The 24083-nt window shown below is 40.3% G+C and overlaps 4 protein-coding genes across 4 annotated transcripts; all 4 read left to right on the plus strand.

The window, feature by feature from the left end:
* The first annotated feature begins 1029 nt into the window (after positions 1–1029).
* Positions 1030–3336, plus strand: LOC141824687 (gamma-tocopherol methyltransferase, chloroplastic-like). The gene is made up of 6 exons (XM_074712016.1): positions 1030–1429; positions 1704–1873; positions 2003–2107; positions 2583–2786; positions 2916–3018; positions 3126–3336. The coding sequence occupies exons 1-6, from the start codon at positions 1075–1077 to the stop codon at positions 3230–3232; spliced, it is 1044 nt and encodes a 347-aa protein (XP_074568117.1). The 5' UTR covers positions 1030–1074; the 3' UTR covers positions 3233–3336.
* Positions 3337–4010: 674 nt separating this feature from the next.
* On the plus strand, positions 4011–8228 carry LOC141825037 (external alternative NAD(P)H-ubiquinone oxidoreductase B3, mitochondrial-like). The gene is made up of 10 exons (XM_074712403.1): positions 4011–4102; positions 4722–4986; positions 5112–5318; positions 5705–5955; positions 6668–6884; positions 7019–7123; positions 7315–7587; positions 7686–7807; positions 7888–8007; positions 8104–8228. Exons 1-10 carry the CDS (start codon positions 4011–4013, stop codon positions 8189–8191), a joined length of 1740 nt encoding a protein of 579 aa, XP_074568504.1. The 3' UTR covers positions 8192–8228.
* A 1038-nt stretch (positions 8229–9266) lies between these two features.
* Positions 9267–15444, plus strand: LOC141825110 (NAD(P)H dehydrogenase (quinone) FQR1-like). The gene is made up of 4 exons (XM_074712503.1): positions 9267–9428; positions 10985–11078; positions 13983–14245; positions 14936–15444. Exons 1-4 carry the CDS (start codon positions 9301–9303, stop codon positions 15165–15167), a joined length of 717 nt encoding a protein of 238 aa, XP_074568604.1. The 5' UTR covers positions 9267–9300; the 3' UTR covers positions 15168–15444.
* A 5917-nt stretch (positions 15445–21361) lies between these two features.
* Positions 21362–23530, plus strand: LOC141824289 (putative indole-3-acetic acid-amido synthetase GH3.1). The gene is made up of 3 exons (XM_074711548.1): positions 21362–21702; positions 21823–22730; positions 22818–23530. Exons 1-3 carry the CDS (start codon positions 21362–21364, stop codon positions 23423–23425), a joined length of 1857 nt encoding a protein of 618 aa, XP_074567649.1. The 3' UTR covers positions 23426–23530.
* The last annotated feature ends 553 nt before the right edge of the window (positions 23531–24083 follow it).

Here is a 24083-nt window from a genome sequence, read left to right on the forward strand (position 1 = left end):
TTTCAGTTCAACTTATTGAGATTTCCTTTCTTAGTTCTTACTGCGTGTCCGCGTCGGCGCGTCCGCCAGTGCGAGCACCGAGTGCGATCAAATCGCGCAGCCGCTGTCAGCCTGCCGCCGCTCGCACAGTCGCTTCGGCCTGCCGCCGCTCGCACGGTCGTTGCCGGCCTGCCGCCGCTCATGCAATCGCTGCTGGCCTGCCGTCGCTCGCGCTGCTGCTGCCAACCTGCCGCTGCGGTTTGTGGAACCTGTCGGCCTGCCGCCATGGCCGCTGCCATGCTACTGCTGCCTGCCCCACGGCCGCTGTCGGCTTGGCGCCGCGACCGCTGTCAGCCTGACATCGCGACCGCTGTCGACCTGCCGTCGTGGCCACTGCCGGCCTGCTGCTGCCGCTAGACCAAGAGACTGCTTTTCAATTTTCATAACTAGTGAAAATTATATATATATATATATATAGATAATAATATATAATTTATTATATTAAATCAAGCCCTCCTTAATTTTAATTTCTGGATCCGTCTTGTGAACAGGTTCAATGTCTTGAACTTGTTCATGTGATAGGGGTGGATCTTACATGCATTTTTTTTAAATTTTTTAGATATTATAACGAGCTAACGTTGCAGATGCTGTTAAGATGAAAAAAAATAATCCTTTCATTTTCAGTGTTTGACGAATTAACCTCTTCAATTTGAAAGATGTGGCGTGGCGTGTCCTCTGTCCTACGGTGCAATGGTAAAAAATGAGACAGATTCGGGAATTCCTAAAACACATTTACACGTATACAAGAAGTTTAAAAAACTAATAAATTAAATAATTTATCCCTCCTCAGCCGGCGGGTGGTTATTAATACCGAAGCGTTAGGAAGCTTGTTTACAAGGACGGGCAACAATTTATTCTTCATTCGTTAATATGAAAATAATCCTTTCATTTTCGGTGTTTGACGTACGAACCTCTCAAAGTTGCAAGATGCAGCTCGACCGCTCGTTCTTTTAAAATTTCACCATGACACGGAAGTAGAAGGGAGACAGAGACTTTGGCCTGTTTCCCTGTGAAGTGTGTTGTGACCTCTGTACCATGGGAACCTTGCTACACCTCCAAGCGCCTCCGCTCCCGCTCCCGCTCCGGCGCCGCCTTCTCGGGGAGTCGAATCGCACAACCTCCCTCCCGCTGTGGGGATTCCCACGGCATAGCCGATCCCGGAGGCCGGTCCGAGTATTCATGGCGTCAGCGACGGAGGCCACCCAGGAGGAGGAGCTGAAAAAGGGCATCGCCGAGTTCTACGACGAGTCTTCGGCGCTGTGGGAGGGTGTCTGGGGTGATCACATGCACCATGGCTTCTACGACACCGACGCCACGGCGACCATCGACGGCCACCGGGCCGCTCAGATCCGCATGATCGAGGAGGCTCTCCGATTCGCCGGCGTCTCAGGTGCCCCTTGTTCTTCCCCTCACTTTTCTATCTCTTCTGTCACAATTTTGCTAGTTAACGGTCCATATGAGTGGCCGACGACTAGTGCTCCGTCTCTCTCTCCTTTCTTGTAGTCTTATTCCTTTTTTCTTTTATTTGACTATTCACACTGTATTCGTCTACTGGTTTTTGGAAATTATATATATTTTTCTATCTACGAATTTAAGCATCCGTGAAATTATTGTGGTTAAAATCGGACCAAAATTGAATTTCCTTTTAATTTTCCTACACACAGATAATCCTCTGGAAAAACCAAAGGAGGTACTGGATGTGGGTTGTGGCATCGGAGGCAGCTCTAGATATATTGCAAAGAAGTATGGCGCTTATTGCCAGGGCATCACCTTGAGCCCTGTCCAAGCACAGAGAGCACAAGCTTTAGCAGCTGCTGAAGGCCTAGCAGACAAGGTATTTAATATTTGCCCTTTGATATCTTCCCAAGAACGTACTGGGTGACCATATATTAAAGCTTTACTTATTTTCTTCAAGCGGAAAGTTATTCTTGCTCTCATATAAGTAATTATATATGATGAGCAGGTAAATTTTCAAGTCGCCGATGCTTTGGATCAACCTTTTTCTGATGGGCAATTTGACTTGGTTTGGTCCATGGAAAGCGGAGAGCATATGCCAGATAAAATGAAGGTTGTTTTCTAATTAAACGTCTAAGAATTCGTGCTCTAGCATTAATTATTTGGCCATTCTTGAAACTGTGATGTTATTAAGCATCCAGTACACTAATCTAATTATTGCAATATATAATAACTTGGTATTTTTTGGAAAAGAATAATTAAAGAGCATCCTAATTTAATCAAGAGATAAGTGCTTGTTGATATGTATATCCCGAGCTTAATTAGTGCATGACGCAGAATGCAATGTTATGGCATTAGTTGAACAAATATAAAGCAGATTTTACCTAGCAATAGCGGCTGATCAGTAGTTGAATTAGCAACTCTCTCAGCAACTTACCTAACAAGAGCATGCAGCTCATCATTCTCTAAAAATTAAGAAATAACAAGAGCAAGTAATTGTATATAGTTGGTCCTATATATATACGACTAGCTACCTCAGGCTGCTATTAGAATTTTATTTTAATTTTGCTGTTTAATATATGAATCAGTTTGTGAGCGAATTGGCACGGGTTGCTGCACCTGGAGCAACAATCATTATCGTAACATGGTGCCACAGAGATCTCTCGGAATCGGAGGAAAGTCTGCTTCCTGAAGAAACAAATCTCTTGAACAAGATATGCAACGCCTATTACTTGCCCTCCTGGTGTTCAGCTGCAGATTACGTTAAAATTGCAAAAGGTTTATCACTTGAGGTTGGTTGCTAGCTAGTCTCTCAAGAAATAAAACAACTCCAGTGCCATGACAAGAATGCATCTTGATCATGACGTACTTACTCTTCTCCCCTAAAGTATATGATCGATGCATATGTACCTATTTTTCAGGAGATTAAGACGGCCGACTGGTCTGATAATGTAGCTCCATTTTGGCCTGCCGTCATCCAATCAGCCTTTACATGGCAAGGTTTAACATCTTTGCTGCGAAGTGGTATGATCTCGATCGCCACTACCCATGAATTATTAATTATTACAGTGATATTTTTTAATTTGTTTAATTTCCTCCCCTCTAACTTCTCAGCTTATATAATTCTATAGGGTGGAAGTCAATCAAGGGTGCACTTGTGATGCCTCTGATGATCGAAGGTTACAAGAAGAAGCTAATCAAGTTTGCCATCATCACCTGTCGTAAGCCAGCAGCATAATTGCCGTGAGATTGGGGCGCATGCAGGCTGTGTTTTTTTTATTCACCCAATAGAAGCCACTGGGCGATTATTTGGGCGTGAGATGGACGCATTATTTTTATTTTTTTGATAATACTTTTTGTTTAAAATGATAACAAATTTTTTGTTATAATTTTATAGAAGAAAAAAGACTAGAAATAATTACGAAAATTATTTTTATTAAAAAAGAAAATCATAATACTTTTTAAAAATAGTTTTCCATATTATGTTTCTAATATTTTCAAATGTAGTTTTCTATTGAGAAAAATTTATTTAAAATTTTGTACAAATTATTTGTACTTTAATTCGAGTAAAATTAAATTTTTTATGTTTTAAATTATTTGAGTTCGATTCGAATAATTTGAACCTTAATTCATTTTAATTCAAAATGCCTTAATTCGAACGGCTCGTTAATTATAGATTATTTGGCTTGAAAAATTATCGAACATATTCGAGTTCTGCTCAAATTTAATAATAATCAAAAATATTTTATGGCCTTTTATTTTTGCTATTGAAACCGGTCAACTGATCGGATCGGTTATCCCCGCCAAAATCGGTTCTGCGAAACCTGCATGGAATTTTATGCGCCCTACTCGCACTATTTTGACCCGATTCCTGAGCTCCATCACTTCGGTCCCTGGAATAAATGGAAGCGTGCAACGTTGCAAGTCGCCTCGAATTCCTTTTTTTTTCTTCTTCTCTTCTCTTCTTTTCTATCTTTCGACGATTTTGATCGATCGTTATATACCAACAATAAGCAATGCGGTTCGCAGCCGGCTTCTTCGATGTAACATTACAAGCGATTCGACGCCCCCCTAAATTCTCCCAACTGCTCGTCATATGTGCTATCAGGTTCGTTCCTTTCAGTTTCGACATTATTTGAGGTGTAACGTATATGTTTCACTTTTCCTTGTTCATTCTGTTTTAGATTATAAGAAAACATGCATGATCTATTTCCTTGTTCCATACCTGCGATGACTGAGAAATGATCTGTTCGGCTTTTTCGACTTCTGTTTAATGTTGCCTTCTCCGGTTTGCCAGTATTTCATCACGGTTCTTATGTATGGATGGATGATTTATTTAGGCGTGAATCTTTAGTTTTTGTACGAAGTATCAAGTGTTTAGTTGATTGAAGGCGACATTGAACAGAGAAGAATCACTTACATGATTAGCGCCAAAGCAATGCTTAGTAGAAGAGCAGAGAGTGATCTTTAATTTAAGTTTGTTGCATGACTGCCATCACTGTGATTTGAGTTAAGGAAGGAAAGGCTAATGTTTAGTTCTCATTCATCTCGTAAAGGCTATCGATTACAAGAAAGTAAGTAGATGTAAATTAGTTCAAGGCATTCGGTTAGCATTTTGTAAGCCAATCTAAATTTTGTCATTTTTGTTAATATTTAGGTAATTAAACTCTTTCTTTTGATCAATAAAGATCATATTTAGCATGTTTTTCTTTTCTTTCTGCTTGCAGTGGCGGCGGCATAATAGCCTATGCTGATGCAAAGTCAGATCATAATTTTGACACGCCTGGAGCAACCAACAAGAAGAAGTTGGTTGTTCTTGGAACTGGTTGGGCTGGCACTAGTTTCTTGAGAAATGTAGACACCTCCCAGTATGACGTGAAAGTGGTGTCGCCACGTAACTACTTTCTGTTCACTCCTCTACTGCCAAGCGTCACTTGTGGAACTGTTGAACCACGCAGTATCGCAGAGCCTATTCGCAATATCATGCGAAAGGTATACGTATGCAATAACAAAGTGTGATTTTCCATATTATGAAACCTTAGAAAATCTGGAGTTGCTATTACTTTCGTTCATTGGAAGTTATTTCTGTCTAATCTGCTGCTATATATATATAATAGAAAGGTGAACAAATTCAATTTTGGGAAGCTGAGTGTCATAAGATTGATCCGGTTAACAAGAAAGTTTTCTGCCGCACCAATATTTGCACAAACTCGGACGGGAAAGGGGAATTTGCAGTAGATTATGATTACTTGGTCGTTGCACTCGGAGCAAAGCCGAATACCTTCAACACTCCTGGTGTAGCGGAGAACTGCCATTTCCTAAAGGTATATACATATCTGAGGTACAGAACTACATAAATATCAATCAAGTGTTCCTTTTTAACTTTTCTGAAAAAACAACCCTCTACGACGACAGTAAGCTCCCAAGTCCCTAGCAAAATATACTTGATTGGTAGTTGTATAGCTATATATTGAACAAAGAAGCCACTGAGCTAGCCTTCTCTTGTACTGTACACGAGTTGGGAACTATCTAAATTGTTTGTCATGCCTTGCATTGTAGAATTTCCTATTACTTTATTTTTTTCTAATTTTTTTGCTAAATAAAAAAAAAATGCTGCTGGAAGGAAATTTACTTTTTGTTCTTTGTTTGATTGTGTATTTTCTTAAAGAAGTTACACACGTCTTTAGCGATTGGGAAATCATTTTTCTAGGAAATAGAGGATACACAAAGAATCAGGAGGAGTGTGATGAATTGCTTCGAGAGAGCATGCCTTCCAGGCCTTAGCGACGAAGAAAAAAGAAATACCCTCCATTTCGTTATTGTTGGTGGCGGTCCAACTGGCGTTGAATTTGCAGCAGAACTGCATGATTTTGTGAGTGAAGATTTGGCCAACTTGTATCCCACTGTTAAAGATTTGGTGAAAATTTCAGTAATTGAGGCTGGGGAGCATATCTTGACAATGTAAGGAATTATATTTATTGGCATTTGCATTTTGATCAACATTCTACTAATCCACAACCTTGGCTACTTGATTTTGTTACTGGTTTCGATGTCAAACTACAATTATCACTCATTTGTTACATTTACTCTCCCATTGAAAGTATTTGAAAGATGTTCATCTTTGGTATTTGTCTGCATTTTTGAAATCATATTTTGTTGACCTATACTCTTGAGTACTTGTTCTTGCTGTTGTTTTTATATTTGTTCGTCCTTGCTCATGATATAATTGACCTTCAAACATCAGTGATATACTAATTTTTGATCCTTTGATTTTGTTTACACAAGCTTGACGACCACTAGATATTTTTCTTTTAACAATATATAGTATGTTTAGCATATGACTAAACTAAAATTCTTAATTTGCCAGAGGTTAATTTGAAAGGCTTTTTAACGTTCAGTAGTTGGCAATCATTTTGGCACATGGCACTCTACAACTTGATATTCATTTGGTATCTCAATTGAGAAGCCATGTAATCCACGTAGCTTTCAATTATAAACAAAATTGGCTATATGAATTTTCCTAAGAAATTTAACTTTATGATCGTAGTGTCCTTGTTTCTTAGATTTCATGAGGTAAATTAAATGAAGATTCTTTCAACTGCTCATAACTCTTTAACTACACAAACCATCTTTTCTGTCAAAATGGCTGTTCCATTGAGTTTTGCTGTTGTAGGTTTGACAAAAGGATAACTGAATTTGCTGAACAGAAGTTCCAAAGAGATGGCATTGATGTGAAAACCAATTTCCGGGTTATCAAGGTAGATGATAAGACCATCACTATGAGTAGTGGATCGACTGGAGAGGTTTCAGTCCCCTATGGAATGGTGGTTTGGTCTACTGGTATAGGCACCCGCCCAGTAATACTGGATTTTATGAAACAAGTTGGGCAGGTAAGCCATTAGACTATTATATATGCTACATAACTTAACTCTTATGTATATATATTTTTTGAAGACTATAAAGTGATCAATGATATGATACAATCAACTTGATTTATCTAATTGATATTGTTCCTTTTATAAAGGCTGATAGACGGGTATTAGCAACTGATGAGTGGCTGAGAGTCCCAAATTGTGATGGTGTCTATGCTCTTGGTGATTGTGCAACAATAAGTCAGAGAAAAGTCATGGTATATATGTGTACTAATTTCCGACGTGGTCTCTCTTCATTTTTCTTTCAGTGGATTCATTGGCTAAGTTATACATGTCACAATGCTGAACAGAATATATATAAAAAATGCTAAATTTGTGATGGTGTCTAGTTTGCTTTATGATAGTTTCTTCATTGATATCCATCTCTGGAAATTAAATACTTTTTCAGGAAGACATCGCAGCCATTTTTAGAGTTGCAGACAAGGATAATTCTGGAACTCTAACTGTAAAAGGCATCAAAGATGTACTGGAGGATATCTGCGAGAGGTACCCTCAGGTGGAGCTTTACATGAAGAGCCAGCAATTGAAGAATTTTGCTGATCTATTTAAGGATGCAAGTGACGATGCTCTCAAAGAATCCAAAAAATTGGACATAGAAGTGTTTAAGAAAGCTCTTGCCAATGTGGACTCACAGGTTAAGATGCTGCCTGCTACAGCTCAGGTATATTGTGGTTCTTTTCATTTCATCTGAAAGCAAATATCTCAGGAAAGTAATTAAGATCTTCTTCTCTTCTTCCACTCGATCGTATGATGTTCCAGGTTGCTGCACAACAAGGCAACTATCTTGCTAAATGTTTTAACATGATGAAAATCTGCGAGGAGAACCCTCAAGGTCCTCTTCGTATAAGAGGGTCAGGTCGTCATCGGTTCCATCCATTTGGGTCTGTATTCCATCTTCTTATCTATTTTGAGCCATATATACCAACGCGGTTACATAGTATGTTACTGTATTTCCTTTCAGGTATCGGCATTTGGGGCAATTTGCACCTTTGGGTGGAGAGCAAACGGCTGCACAGCTGCCTGGAGATTGGGTTTCTATTGGTCACAGCTCGCAGTGGCTTTGGTACTCTGTGTATGCAAGGTAGTGCCAAGAAGACAGACGCCTTTTCCATGCATGCAATTTATATCTTTAGTTTCACTTTTGGTTTATTGATTTGTTTTTCATCGCAAAATTCAGTAAGCAAGTGAGTTGGCGTACGAGGTTCCTCGTGGTATCTGATTGGATCAGGAGGTTCATATATGGAAGAGATTCAAGCTGCATCTAAGTCACCTCAAGTCTTAGAGAAGTGGCATACTCCCCAGGACTACTACAATTGCAGTCTCATTGTCTTAAATTTTCCCACATTATACTAAAAAATTTGCTTCATTATTTGAGTTATAGATGATAAAGTAAATGTGATAATTATTTGTCATTTTGGAACTGCAAGCACAACAGGTTTTGGTTGCTATTACCTTTGATAATCATTTACTGGTATTTTGTAGAATTAATTAAAGAGAGGCGCTTCAAAAATTATGTACATTCTGCTTTAGGATTTATGGCTGTGTAAAGAATGCCTGCAGAGACCTATAAACATCTTGATTAGTGCTAAAACACATTTAGCTTTGTTCAGTAAAATATTGAGAGCACCATCAAGAATAAGGCAAAATGCCATGGCGACCACCAAGAAAACATTTCATTTTATTTTTAAAATTTTTTTGATCAGTTGCTTTGATTCGACATCATACTGCATGCAAAGAAGAAGACCCATTTTGGCTAAGATGACTATGGAACAGGTCGATGGTTAATTGCGTAGAGCACAAGCCGCACTAAGCTTTTTCTAGTGGAACGAATCATGTCGACGAAAAAACATGAGAACGTGGACCAATTCAGCAGCGTCAAAAAGGAGAGTTGGTTTGGCTGTCACAACGATGAAAGCAATGCAAGCCATTCCTCTCTTTCTTCCCCATTACGCCTCACAGCTCACTCAATTAGCATGGCCCGACTGGGGCCTCTTATCATATTTCATGTCCTGTCCTGTGCCTACTTGCCTGTTATAATGCAGTGTGCATCAATCTGAATGATAGAAACGATAAGGATTGGGGTACAAGCAACAGACATGATTAAAATGGAAATAACATAATTGTCAAAATGCAATACAAAGTTTAGTCAGTGAGAAGTTTGTGAGATTTACTTCATTTGATGATGTCTTTTGTCCTCGCTCTCCATTTGCTTGTTAAAATTCCACAACGAATTCTTTGGTTTTCCTCGTGTGTGAGAACAAAATGCTTCATGCTGAAACCAAACCCGACACAGTGGGATTGGGCCTCATTAAAGAATTCAGTGCAGTTAGACGAGGGGAAAAGGACCGGTTTGGACAATGATGTATATATATAGATGTATAAACGAGTGATATCAGGGTGTTCCTCCGCTGCCCCCAAATCACTCCTCCATCTGACTTCGATCCCCCCAGATTCAGATTGGGTTCACGCTCCGCCATTGATGGCCACGAAAGTCTATATCGTGTAAGCCCTAGAACTCCTTCTTCTACCTCCCTTTAGGCTTGTACCTGCTCTCCTACAACCTCTTGTTTTATCCGGTCATATCTTTTTTGATTCACCTTTATTTGCACAATTTTTGGCCCGTCCGCTTTTCCTCAAGGGTGCTTTTGTTTGCCTTCTGAGAAAGTTCGAAACTTTTGAGCTTTGCACGAGGATTTCGAAGTATGTCCTTAGTCGTTCTTTCTGATAGTTCAAAATGTTTCTTTGGGTTGATCTCTTGCCCTAAAGTAACATTTTAATTGTTGATTACATTTTTTTGTTAATTTTATGTTATTTATCGTCGATCTGATTTCACCTTCCCGTGTAATTTTGTGCTGTGGGATCTATTTTTTTATTCCCTGTTTTTATTTGTCGATCTATTTCTGATTTTCATTTCTGGAGATGATTTGAGTTCATTTGTGCCGAGGGAGGGAGCAACTAGGCACCTGCTCACTGACCATTAGCATAACAGTTAAATGGGAAAAGAAAAAAACAAAGGTAATATATGATCAGTTGAATCTTTAGCTATAACTCGATGGAGTTTAATTGTTTTTCTAAGAATCCTATGCTTGGGTGAACTCAGTGCTTCGAGTCCTTATACTTTGGTAGGTTTGAGTTAACATCTTTAGGAGCTACAGACTTGATGCTTCTTCTCAGTTCATCCTGGGCCTTGTCTTTGGCCCTCCCGTAATTGCTTCTTGCTGGAGCACTAAGTTAAGGACACTGATGTAGTTGCCTGGCTCTGTTCCCCACAGGATCTTCCTGTGCTTTCTCCTATAATTTTATTGTTACTGCTCCTCGGAGAACCTGATAGTGGCTATGCGTAGCTGCTGCTTGATTATAATATTATCAAGTTATTATTGGCAATTGGATCATATGCCCCTCGACATTATTTATTGATATTTTCATTTTTCATGCTTTTTTCCTTTGTTTTTCTTCCAATGCCCATACAACCCTAGGCATTCTTATTCTTTTGCTGTATTAACAGGTGGGTTGCATCAAGTAATGCTTTAGAGCGGTTTACTTTTTGTCGATCAATATAATTGTTATTGTTGTTTAAATTAGTGTTCACTATGTCTAGCGTTATGCACATTACTAGATTAGCTAAATTGGGATGATTCAATTTACTTTAAAAATTGTTTAATGATATTTGGTTGTTTACGTCCCAATTCACTATAAGACTAGCTAATAGTTTTCTGGAAGCTAGATAGTAGTTCTCTTGGTGCCTTTCAAGTTTTCTATGACATGGTTTCCTATGCCATGCGTCTTTCAGTCCAAACACAAACTATCATGCTTCTAAAGCTGCAAAAAGTTTATAGAGCAGTAATCTCATTATGACATTATTCAAAGATATTATATTTCTTAGTAAAATTTGGTTGCATAGTGGGTAAGGCTTGTTGAATGTGCATAGGTTCAGCTTCAAATGAGTACTCGTTCTTTCATTGTCAGAAGTCTCACAAATGAATTTCCTTTAAATCCACTGATTACATTTTCTTGCAAACCATATCATGACTTTTTTCATTCTTATGGTGCCTGGATAGATACTATTCCATGTATGGCCATGTGGAGAAGCTTGCTGAGAAGATAAAGGAAGGTGCCTTATCTATTGAAGGTGTGGAAGCCAAACTGTGGCAGGTTTGTGTTATTGAAGGGATAGTCTCTCTGGGCTTTACAATTTTTATTATTTTTTTAATTACTCTAGTTTCTATCTTTTGTCGTGCTCTATAAAACATAGGTTTACATATGAGGTGACCATTATATATATATATAATCTTATTAACTCCAATACTCTTAAGATTTCTCCTCAAGCTGTTAAATTGGTACTGTTTATTTATGCTTATTAACTAAACTAGAAAATGTAGAGTAAGATTTTGCCAAGATGAAATGAAAAACATAATAAACCTGGTGCATTGATACTATTTATATATGCTTGTTACCTAAACTAGAAAATGTAGACTAAGATATCACCATGATGAAATGAAAAACATAATATTCGCACACGGGGAGAAAAAAACTTGAGAAGTTCACCAAGTAGCAAATTGAGGATGGAACATTTCTCTGTTCAGTTCTGCTCCAGAGATGGATAGCGCAGCTTGATTGCTGGAAATAGCAAACAGAGTGCAGGACAATTTCCTCCAAAGAGAAAGTGCACGAAGACAAGATATTGTTCAGCTCTTCACTTGCTAGGCAGGGCATATGCAACATAGAAATAAATTAGAAGATGCAGATGGATGCAGAAATGGAGGGCATGATGTGAGAAGTAGATCAACGACAAGAAGAGGTTGGTGTGAAAAGAAAGCATAGTTGGATTGTTGAGAAGATGAGGAACACTGATATCAAGTTGGAAGTGGCAAGATACCACATGTTACTCACATCCAGGCTTAAGGGCCAGTGGTAAGGAATCAATCAACCAAAAAGTAGGTTGCTGATACAATTGAGAAAGGAACTAGGACAAGAAAGAACACAAGGAACAACTTAAGAAACATGAGAAGCAGGGAGAGAGCCATCAAACGACAAAGCAAGCACAACACCATTATGATCACTATTAATTAATTCCCCCCCCCCCCCCCCCCCACACAACAACAAAATGAAGGCTAGATTTAAATTGTCGGACAAATCTACAGATCTAGAAGCCTGCAGGTAGTGAATCTGCATATAGTGAATCAAGGGAGCAAGGAGTCTGATGATATGGTTTCAGTTAAAGAGGGAATGATCAGTGTGGTGTGCATCTGAAGTGGATGCCAGAGATACAGCAGGAAAATCCAACTGTTTGTCATGGTCAGCCCTAGCTTTGAAGCCCCAAGCATGTGAAGAGGGCAGTTCAATGTTCATTGTCACAGTGTATAAGAAACACAGACATCTCACAGGTGTTCTGCTCGTTGGGTGAGCAGAAGTGAGTAGTGGTTGGCTTGTGTGAGAGGAGGATCCTGATGTCAAATTTCACATGGTCAACAAGACAGAGGAAGGAACCAGATCTGAGACAAATTTTCTGAAGAAGCTCATCCTCTCGCTTGTGATTCTGGTATAGACAATTTGTGGATGCCGAGCCAAAAGGAAACATCAATTAGAGACAAAAGAACGCCATTCATGGGTCACACGTGTTGGCTGTGCAGGCAGGGTCTTCACATGAGAGGCAGCAGGCTGCAACAACAACTTTTATGTGAGCTGGCTGGAAGAATGCAGGAGATTGAAGCCTGAGTATGCGAGCACTTAATGAAGAGGTGGAACAAAGAATGGCCTCATAAGAAAGAAGACAATGGCTAGGTCCAGAATGAACAAAGGTAGCCTGGATGTTGCTGTAGCATACTAACATCCGTGGAGACAAAGAAGAGCAAGAAGAATAAAATGAGAGAGAATGAGGGGAGGGTGTTGTCACATTGAAACCGACCTTTAACGGATTAACTTAGCAAATCTAATCTTACAAGGGGTGTTTTGGTACCATGTTAAGTTTTGGGGAAAGGAAATATTATATTGCATTCTTGATATGTGATAATACAGAACGGGGTAAATCCATAAACCTAGACTATTACTGTGAGACTCTACACTTACTACCTAATAAACCTTAGTAATCCTATACTTAACATATTATTCTAATAAATTTTGATATGATAATTTTTAGGTTTTTCTCGTTTTAAGATTTTATTTATCACAATAAAGATAGAATGATTCTATTGACTAAGTTGATATTTTAATATTATTTCTTTATCTTGCAAGCAAAAGGCTCTATAGGAATTATAGTAAAATATTCAATCTACTTGACATGCTCTATTCACTAGGCCTAAGTGCCTCATCTGCATGATCCTGTTGACTTACTTGGCTTGTTTGGCTCACTTGACCCATCCGCTTCAGCTTATATGCTTGGCTCACTTGGCCCATCCAACTTGCTCAATCCGCTTGACTCACCTAACAACATGGCATGCTCAGCCTCACAGATTGTCTGGCGTACTTAGTTCTCTACTTGCTTGGGCCGCTGCCCCACCCAAATCAACTTGCTTGGTCAACAAGCCTGCTTGACTCATGTCCTTAACCAAACTGTTTGACTTGCTCAGTTCATGCTCGATCTGCCTCATCCATTCATTTTGCTCATAATATTTATTTCTAGGAGAATGGAATAGAGTAAAGAAGGATAATGGATAATAATAATTTTATAAGGATTAATATTGCAGGTTCACTTTATGATAAAATATAGCAATAGTTATTCCGTGAGAGTTTATAAGTGATAGAACAAAATACATAATTGCTCCAACAACTTCTCAAGATGTCAAATGCATTTCTTTCCTATTTCCTTGAAGGGATAAGTTGAAGGATGGACTGGAACAAGAGAGAAGTTGAAGGATAGATTATTTCTTGTTTCATTTGACAACACTTGTCTATCATAAATGAGTAATTCATTCACTTCATTTGCATTGAAGGAGATAACTTGAAATTTAATTTTCTGCCAACCAGCCGCTACATCTGTTTGAAGTTTCAGACAAGTGCTTTAATTTACAGAATTCTAAATGAATTTCTTGGTTCTACTTTGAGCGGTTCTTTGAACAGGTTCCAGAAACTCTCCCAGATGAAGTGCTTGTCAAAATGAGTGCACCTCCAAAGAGTGAAGTGCCAATTATTTCACCAAATCAGCTAGCTGAGGCAGATGGTCTTTTATTTGGATTTCCTACCAGATTTGGCATGATGGCTGCACAGTTCAAAGCATTTCTTGATGCAACTGGTAGTTTGTGGAGATCTCAAGAACTTGCAGGCAAGCCTGCTGGAATCTTCTTTAGCACTGGATCTCAAGGTGGTGGACAAGAGACTACACCGTAAGACACTTTTGCATAGATGGCCTCCCCTTATGTTGCTTACTGAAATTTCTTGATCTAATAAAAAAAAACTCTGATTTTACACAATTTCACCATAGTTACTCTTCAGAAGTCTTTATCTCAAGTATTAAAATGAATTGTGTGGTCCTTACTATAGAAAGTTTATTTCTGTTACCATGATATTCAGAATTTTAGGTGTCTTTATATTTCATATCAATGGTGACTATGTTTCACAAAACTTGACTATCGAACAGATGTTCATTTTGTCCATGCGCCAGCTTTGTCAATAGGGTTATGAACAACTGCTTGATCTGTTGAATGACTGAAAACAATAAAAATGAACCAATCACAAGGGCATGGTTGCCCAATTTAGTGATCTTTTCTGAGGTTAGATAACTAATGTGTTGGCTCAACAGGAGGGCAAAGTAATGATCTAAATTGCAATCCCAATAACTAGAAACCCTGACTTAAGTTTTCAATTTATTCTTAGTTCCCAACTTGTCTTAAATTTTGTTCATGAAATTTTTATCCATCAGAGCTCAAATTAACTTTTCTAAACTTAGCTGCACCATGAAATTTAAGAGCCAAATAATTGTGGCTGTCATGTCATTTGTACATGCAAATTCCTTAACTTCTTTCATTCGTAACCATGTCGTTGGTTGCTAATACTCCTACCTTTGATTCATACAGATTGACTGCTGTAACGCAGCTGGCTCACCATGGAATGATCTTTGTACCGATTGGATACACTTTTGGAGCTGGTATGTTTGAAATGGAGAAGGTTAAGGGAGGCAGCCCTTATGGTGCAGGTACTTTTGCTGGGGATGGTTCTAGATTCCCATCTGAAATTGAACTGGAGCAAGCCTTCCACCAAGGAAAGTACTTCGCTATTATTGCAAAGAAGCTCAAGGCATCAGCTTGATCTGCTGCGCACTATGCCATTGGAAGGTTTGATAAAGTCCTCTATATAGACATACATTAAGACCCCTTCTGCAATTTATCATTGGTTGTTTATAAAGCTTGGTCGAGTCTGTTGAGCGCGAATGTAAATTGTTCTGTCATATTTTCTAAAATATAAGCTGTTTTGTTAATATTGATTGATATAATTGTCCTGTTTTTACTCGTTAGTCGTCAACTCGTTTGTTTCAGTGTAACTTTTCTTCAGAGATGAATGAACAGTAACGTTGTTTTAATTTCTAGCACGCATCTTTAGAAATTTGATCTATTCTTCTGGCCGAGCGGCTTGTTGATCGATAGTATCATAAATTAGGATGTGGTTGTAATCAGTCAAACGCCAATCCATGGGCCGAGTTATTGCTCAGTCTAACTTATGATTAGTCCAATTGATGAACATTATGGTTGGGCCGTATTAGAGAATTTAACACTAACGAGTGGCCAAGGACAATTAAGTTAAACTGTCAGGGGAGATTTTAATCAATGCAAACAGAGAAGAAAATTATTGGCCTCTCGTGCTTGTTCTCCCACGCATCATCCATCCATTCATAATGCACTGCATTCATTTATTGCGTAGGCTACCTGTTCGACATGAAAGAGTGCTTGCAGGAGCTGTGAGATTAAAGCCAGCTTGCACAGTTCGTCTAGTTCTTTATCTTAAATTCTTAATTGTTCATCTTCAAACATGTCGATCTCTTTTTTTGTACTCCCCGCAAGTCAAGCATCATCCAAAAATATTCCCCAGACAGAACCTACTGTTCCCATATTTATTCCTGCCCATGCTCAATCAAGTACACCCCTCTGCTCTTTCCATTACAGTGTGCTCTCACTTCATCTATCTATCTATCTATTGTCTTTCCATTAACTGATTATAAATATCTTATTATAATTAATATATGGTTGCTTTCACCAGGCCAGGCCCGGAGCTGCATGTGTGCTGGCTACATTGTCTTTGTCGGATGACGACGGCGTCAGCGAAATTGCAGGACACGCGGACTGAAAGCTCCCCTTGGAAAGCCAAAGGTTTGTTTCGAGACAGGGGTTTCGATGCAATTATTAATGTGAATAAAGGAAGCACACTTGACAGAGTACTTGCCGCTGTTGGTCTCCATCACCTTCGTTTGGAGACAACCAAACCCACCTTTGGTTTAAATGCCTAAACAAGTGTATATAATACAATACGCACCTCTGTTTCCCACATATAATTTGATTCAAAAAGCAACATATATCTTAACTGAGGATGGGGAGGGGGACTCCTAGTTGTAGCTCTTTGACTTTCTTCTTCATGCAGGTCTTATCGTCACAACTAGAATTAATCGACACAGGGTCGACCTTATCCTCCTCCCTCCCTTGCCATGCACGCACAACGAACCCAATTAATGTTCCGGTGAGCATTACCAAGTGTTCTACTGACCAGGAATAGCTTCCGATGACTGCCACGGGATGTGTGGAGTCTGTCTCCTTGTGGGGCACCCCCTACGCTTGAAAACTGTGACCAGGCTGATTAATTTCGACAATCGACGTGAGGGCAGGAGGGTTACAAAGTCAAAAGTCTTCTATGATCTTCCAAAGATCGTAGTAGCTAGGGAGCTATCTAGCTAGAAGAAGAGTGGCATATGCAACGATCGTTGTCGGCAGGTACATAGTTTGATCATTCCGTGGCACTGTTCAGTAGATTTTATCCACCATTGTTTTGGCCTCCATGGATTTTTCAATATGCTTATACTTTTTATACAGAAATACTTTGAAAAAAAATAAAATCAGCCGGTCCAAAGTATTCCTCCGTAAAAACAGCTGTCAAAAGTTCCATGGGTAGAAGAAGCCTTCAGTAAAGATTAAATAAGCTTTATTCAACGGCTTAATTATGAATCGTCGCGTTATCTTCTATCTCTTGATTTTCGTTGCTTCTTTAAAAAGAGAAAAACCAATTGGTTGTCGTTACTTGTCGTGTTCACCATTAACATGGCGTTTGACCGCACTTTGAAAAGAGAAAAACAAAGTATCTGATGGAATGGTTCCTGCAATTTGGAAGACGAATTAATCAAGATGGGGTGTAATGATTTGTCTCGAACAGAGATAGGATGGACTTGAAGTGGAGAGGAAGGTGACATGAGGCACACGTTGAGAGGCCGTATATAATCACAGATGCTTAATTGGCTTAATGAAAGAAAGCGACCTCCTGAACCATGCAATTAAGAAATTAAATGGCTTAAGCTTTATTCCAGCAATTACATCCGTATTGCTGGGTTAAATGAAGCCTTTTTTCCCCTTCTAGATCTTTAAAATGGCACGGTTCATTTTAAAATTTTATCAACTGTTAGCTCACCTAGTCGAGCTTGGCATCTGCAATGGTGACGACGCCAAGCCACGTGAGCACAGGGAACAAGTCATTCACCTAGAATCCACCTAGGAGCACTAGCTAGCGATATCTTCACTATATATCATTTTTTGGTATATGTTGTCGTCCTCCTCCACTGCTTGCTCTGTCTCTTCCCAACCGCCATGAGACACACCATGTTGTTGGCGTACTCGTGCAAGATTTAGCTCAAACGGATATCACTATCATTGCCAACTACAACTATGGCATGGATACTGTCGATCATTTGTCGCAACTCCTCATCATGGACAACACGGAAGTAGAGGAGGCGCTAGCTAGCTTGAGGATGAGTTAATCGCTGTGAGGAGCGAAGGAGATGCTAAAGGGTGACCAAGAGGAGCCGCCGACAAGCTTGGCCAGCAATAGACATCAGATCAGAGCGCAAGGGTGCTTGTGCACGGCGGCGGCGGCGGCTTGAGAGCACACTTCCAACCATTCCCATGGGCATTTTAAGAAAAATGCCCCTTTGATTAAATTTTTAAATATAAATATCTTTAGTTAAATGAAAATTGTTTATTAATTATGCTTTTTGCCATTTAACTCACCATGGATCAGAGTACGTAGATCTGACAAGGACCAGAAAGACCGGATCTGTGTATCTACTTTAACGTTCAGGCCATGGCTCGAGGCGTGTGGGTTTATCAGGCGAATAGAAGGCATTCATTAATGAAACCATGCACGCACGTACTGATAGCTACGCTTGCAGGATCAGGCCAAGTACATGCTAATCCTTCGCGTCTCAGCGAGCACATGGACGACGACGTTGCCAAACTCGCAACTGTTGAAACGTCACCCGAATATAATAGACATCTATATATATACTTATTATTCCCTGTAAGAAGATTAATCGTCCATGCTCACGTACTTTCAACATCAATTTGCTCATGTTGGAGAATTACTAGAGACACAATTATGAGCCCCTTTGAATTTAACCTGCTCACAAACAACAAAAGAAAAAGACTCTGCTCGCTGAATCACTAGCTGCTGATAATGCAGGGAGGACTGGAAGGCGCAGAAGCCGTCGCGGTGACAAAATCACCGCGAGTTCCGGAGTGTGTAAAGAGAATAGTATTAATCAATCGCCAGAAGTTGGCCATCATGCACGAGGACAAGTTTCTTGCACAGGCCAAATTAAACACTATGATTCATTCATTCAATTATTTAACCATTTATATATACTCTTGTACATATTAGACGTGCAAGAAGAATGCAAATGTGCATCGATTTCTCGTTCTCCATGTCCAATCTAGAAATAATTAATCAGGTGGAGCATCATCAGCTCTTAATTGAAGGATTTATGGATAGAGGAAACGCTTGCGTTAGTTGGATGGAGACGAAGCGAGCCGTGGCCCCCACGTCGCCATAGACCTCGGGACGCGTACATGGAATTGACTGACTTTGATCTGACGGTGTCAACGAGAAAGGGAAAGTAGATCATAAAGGCCAAAGAGGATTAAGCTTCACTAACTAACAGTAGTAATTATTTTAAAATTAAAGTAAAAAATATATATTTACTTATAATTTGGATTTTTTAAATTATATGCATGCACTGTTTAGATAATTGCTGAAAGAAAAAGATCGCGCAGGGATTTGCACCAAACTTTTTGCTCCACTCCACTACAAGTAAGAAATGAGGAGCACTCCGTTCAGCTTTTAAGTTTATCCTTGCAACTTGACCTCTTCCTTGTGGTTGATATCATAGTCGCAAGCTAGGGCAGCCTTAAAGTACCTTGCTTTAAGTCACTTCTCCCATTCTTGTCAATACTGCCATGATTCCTGTGCATAAATGACGTTGGCCTCAAATAATTTGAGCCTGGAGGCATGCGCCCAGGCCCCTCCTACTCACTCACCATCGTATTCTAATTATCAAGCTTGCACAAAATTTAAAGTTAAACGAACACATCAATTCTTCTTACAGAAACAATTGGTACATTAATTACTTGATTAATATCTCATTAGAATCTAAGATTGACTATGCTGATACAGTTTCACTGCTGGGGTGATGCCTCTGCAACATGAATAATTAAGTTAACAAATGTCATTAATTTGCATGAGAGTTTAATTTGTACAGCAGTTTAAATTTTCTTGCTCGACTAACTCAGTGAATATTAATTATGTACGGAGTTCTTTTTGGATAGTGCCCCAGCAGAAAGCAACTTACTTTTCTTCCTGGACAAACTTTTGGACAAAATAGTAAGAAAAATATTATGAGATCCTATCCCAATCTTTATCTAAAAAATAAAGAAATCATTACTTTTTTACATGGAGAAATGAGATTAATTATATTATATATATATATATATATATGACTTTTGTTTTAGCCAATGAATTTCCCTAACTTTTATGTAGAGGTGTGTTAGTGAGCTCGATGGGGATCGAGCTCGATTAAACTCTTACATATCGCTTCAATCAGATACCGTTGCTCCAATGATTTCTTACTCAGAGACTCCATGACCCCCAAAGTGTGGAGCAACCATCTTAAATCTAATATTATCAGTGTTTATGGTAAAGCTTAAATTTCGTGGCCGACAAATTTAACTTGATTAAGATTGTGCATGTAGAGTTTTTCTCTTGATAAAAACTTACAACTTGATCGTTCGTGTATAAAATGACAAAAAAAATTTGTTTTTTGATAAAATTTTAGACGAAACTGAATAAGCTAGCTAGCTTTCTGTGATGCTATCCTAAACTTTTTTTTTTAAATTGATTGCAATGTCGCCAAAACACACACTCGAATATTGGTGAATTAGCATATATAAGAGCCCAGACAAGATTTATAACAGATTGACCATAAACTCGCTCAAAATTGCAGTGAAAATTATTCGACGACCCTAGCTAGTAAAATATGGCTGTCCTCTCTACCCCTAATCAACGTCAAATTCATTAGAAAATTCATATAATACAACGTCAAATTAAATAAAAGTGCAAAATGATTTATTTTATAGGCCAATCTAGATCAGGACAAGATGGTCTACCTTCAAGATTAATCAGGCAAATCTAGAACATCTAAATTATAAAAACAAAAACAAAAACAAAATGCATATGATTTTATTGATTCTAGAAAAAAAAAGAAATAAATTCAAGGGTGATTTGGTATTTGTAATTGTATTGTTTTTTTTGGTAATCGATAGTTTGCTTGTTAATATGCTGGATGTTTATTGCTTGTATTTAATTTGATGCTTTGTTATCACCGTACGTCGTTATTATCCGACTCCCGGGGTGATCGATTTAATTTCCAAATTTGGTTGCTACAAGGAGATAAAGGGTGCGCGCGTCTGTTATATATATATGAACCCGATAAACTTCCAAAGGAGACAATTAAGCACATATATATATTACTTTCTTAACACGACAGCAGCACATGAAAGTGCCTCCCAACGCTCCTCTCTAGCTCGATATGTGTATTTATATTGCTTTGACGTTTATAATTAATTATGTTGTTGTTTTTCCTTATACACATTTTTTTTCAGGTCTCTAGTGATCCTCTTCTCATTTTTTGTTTGTCTGGAGAGTTCATTATTTGACCGCAACAACATGAAGTAGTCATGGAGTACACTATATATCTATCTATATACGTCAAAATACATGTGATCGGCCGTGAATCAAGCCTCCGATAAGTGCCAAGTACTACGTACTTGGGCCTCCTCCTTTCTATAAATACTTGTCATCGTCGTCCCACGCTCTCCGCACCCAACGCACAATTAATTAACCTTCTCAGCTAGCTAGTTTCTGCTCATTGAAATTCTCCCCTGCTTAATTGCTTGGCTTAATTAATTAGTTTCACCATGCCGGAAGCACCAAAGCTGCTGCCGGTCACTCTCCCCCCGGGCGAAGACGATGACGTGCCCGAGCATCACCGGAAGGCCCTCGAGTTCATCGACGACGTGACTGCGAACGCCGACGTTGTCCAACGGCGTGTGCTCCTCGAAATCCTCTCCCAGAACGCCCCCGCCATGTACTTGCATCGCCACGGGCTGTCCGGCCGTGACGCCGCCGACCTGGACGCGTTTAAGCGCCTCATCCCGCTCGTCACCTACGAAGACATCCGGCCCGACATTCTCCGCATCGCTCACGGAGACACCTCGCCCATACTCTGTGGCCTCCCGATTTCTGAATTCCTTACAAGGTATCAATGCATAATTAATATGCTTAAATATGATTAAGTATAAATAAAAAATGAATCGAGCACAGATATTTGAACAGCTGAAACTAATTTACTACTGGTGTCACATATATGAAATTAAAGTTCAGGGACATCCGGCGGCGAGAGGAAGTTGATGCCGACGATAGAGGAAGAGCTCAACCGGCGCTCCCTTCTGTATGGTCTACTAATGCCGGTGATGAGCCAATTCGTGCGCAGACTCGATAAAGGCAGGGGAATGTACCTACTGTTCGTGAAGTCGGAGGTTTGCACCCCCGGTGGTCTTGTCGCTCGCCCCGTCCTAACAAGCTACTACAAAAGCCACCACTTCCTCAACCGCCCGGACGATCCGTATAATCTCTACACCAGCCCCAACGAGGCCATCCTCTGCCCAGACTCCTACCAGAGCATGTACGCCCAACTCCTCTGCGGTCTCCTCTACCGCTCCGACGTCCTCCGTGTCGGCGCCGTGTTCGCTTCCGGCTTCATCCGCGCCATCCGCTTCCTTGAGAAACACTGGCCGCGCCTCTGCCACGACATCCGCACCGGCGAGCTCGACGACGAGATCACTGATCGAGCAGTGCGTGAGGCCGTGGGCCGTGTGCTGCGCCCTGACGGGGAGTTGGCCTGCCTGATCGAGGCGGAGTGCAGCAGGAAGTCGTGGCAGGGCATCATTCCCCGGCTGTGGCCCAACACCAAGTACGTGGACGTCATCGTCACCGGCGCCATGGCGCAGTACATCCCCACACTCGACTTCTTCAGCGACGGCCTGCCGCTGACGTGCACCATGTACGCCTCCTCGGAGTGCTACTTCGGCCTCAACCTGCAGCCCATGAGCAAACCCGATGACGTCGCTTACACCTTGATCCCCACCATGGCCTACTTCGAATTCCTCCCCGCACCACGCGCCAGCAGTTGCTGCAACACCGACGACTTAGATCACCGTGACTTGGTCGACCTGGTCGATGTCAAGCTCGGCCAGGAGTACGAGCTCGTCGTCACCACTTATGCTGGCAAGTCACCAATCATTTTTATTAGACCACTGAATGCACTACAAACAAACAAAAGAAAAGTAAAAAAGATAATATTTAATGGTGCAGGCTTGTACCGTTACCGCGTGGGCGACGTTCTGAGGGTGGTGGGATTCAAAAACAAGGCGCCGCAGTTCAAGTTCATACGGAGGAAGAACGTGGCGCTGAGCATCGACTCGGACAAGACGGACGAGGTGGAGCTGCACGCTGCGGTGAGCGCCGCGGTGAGCCACCTGGAGCCGTTCGGGGCGTCGCTGGTGGAGTACACGAGCTACGCCGACGCGCGCAGCATTCCGGGGCACTACGTGCTTTACTGGGAGCTGCGCGGACAGGGGTCAGGGACGACGCCGTCGGTTCCGGCGTCAGTTCTCGAGGATTGCTGCCTGGCGGTGGAGGAGAAGCTGAACAGCGTGTACCGGCAGGGGCGGGTGTGCGACAAGTCGATCGGGCCGCTGGAGATCCGGTTGGTGGAGGAGGGTACCTTCGACGAGATGATGGACTTCTCTCTGAGCCAGGGAGCTTCCATCAACCAGTACAAGGCGCCGCGGTGCGTGCGGGAGGGGCCGGTGGTGGAGCTGCTCGATGCCCGGGTGCGCTCCAGCTTCTTCAGCCCCAAGTGCCCAAAGTGGGCGCCGGGCAACAAGCAGTGGAACATCCTCCTCGACGCTGTTAATTAATTAGTTAATTAGCGATATGTTTATTATTAATTAAAACATTTAGATAGTAGTTATATATGTTCTCTTTCTTCTACTTCTTCCTCCTCGCGTCTTTTGCATGGTTTAATTTCGTTGGTGCTGTATGTGTAATATTGTTAATGTAGCAGTAGAGAGTTAATTAATTAATTAGCTTCAGCTCGATCGATCGTTGTATAATTCAATAATTATATGTCTCTATCATTTAACCGTGACGGCTACAGTTTGTTTGTTAATGAATGTTAACTATCTTCCTTAATTACTCCGTCGTAATTTGAAAGGCCAAAAATTAAACGCCTATACTTTCCTTAAGTACTGTTGTATTCAATAAAAATATTTATCATTTGCACTCTTGAAAAAAAATTGAACGACCTATTCCTTAAATAATCCAGCTGCCTAAATAGTATTGCAGTCCTATAATTTGGCCAAGATAATGTTTTTTTTCTAAATTGTAGGCTAAATTTCAAATGGTCTTTTATCTTCCTACAAACATCATTTTATTTCTTCCTATAATAATTGCTTTATTTTTTGACTGTTACAGATTTCTCTTATTTCTTTCTCAATGTAACTTATCATTAATCTTCTTCTTCTTCGTAGTATATTTGTTGTACCTAAATTTGTACAAATACAAAGAAGACTCATC

The sequence above is a fragment of the Curcuma longa genome, chromosome 3 (assembly GCF_044706935.1).
Source record: "Curcuma longa cultivar G26 ecotype Majalengka, Jawa Barat chromosome 3, ITB_CL_G26_1.1, whole genome shotgun sequence".
Taxonomy (NCBI): domain Eukaryota; kingdom Viridiplantae; phylum Streptophyta; class Magnoliopsida; order Zingiberales; family Zingiberaceae; genus Curcuma; species Curcuma longa.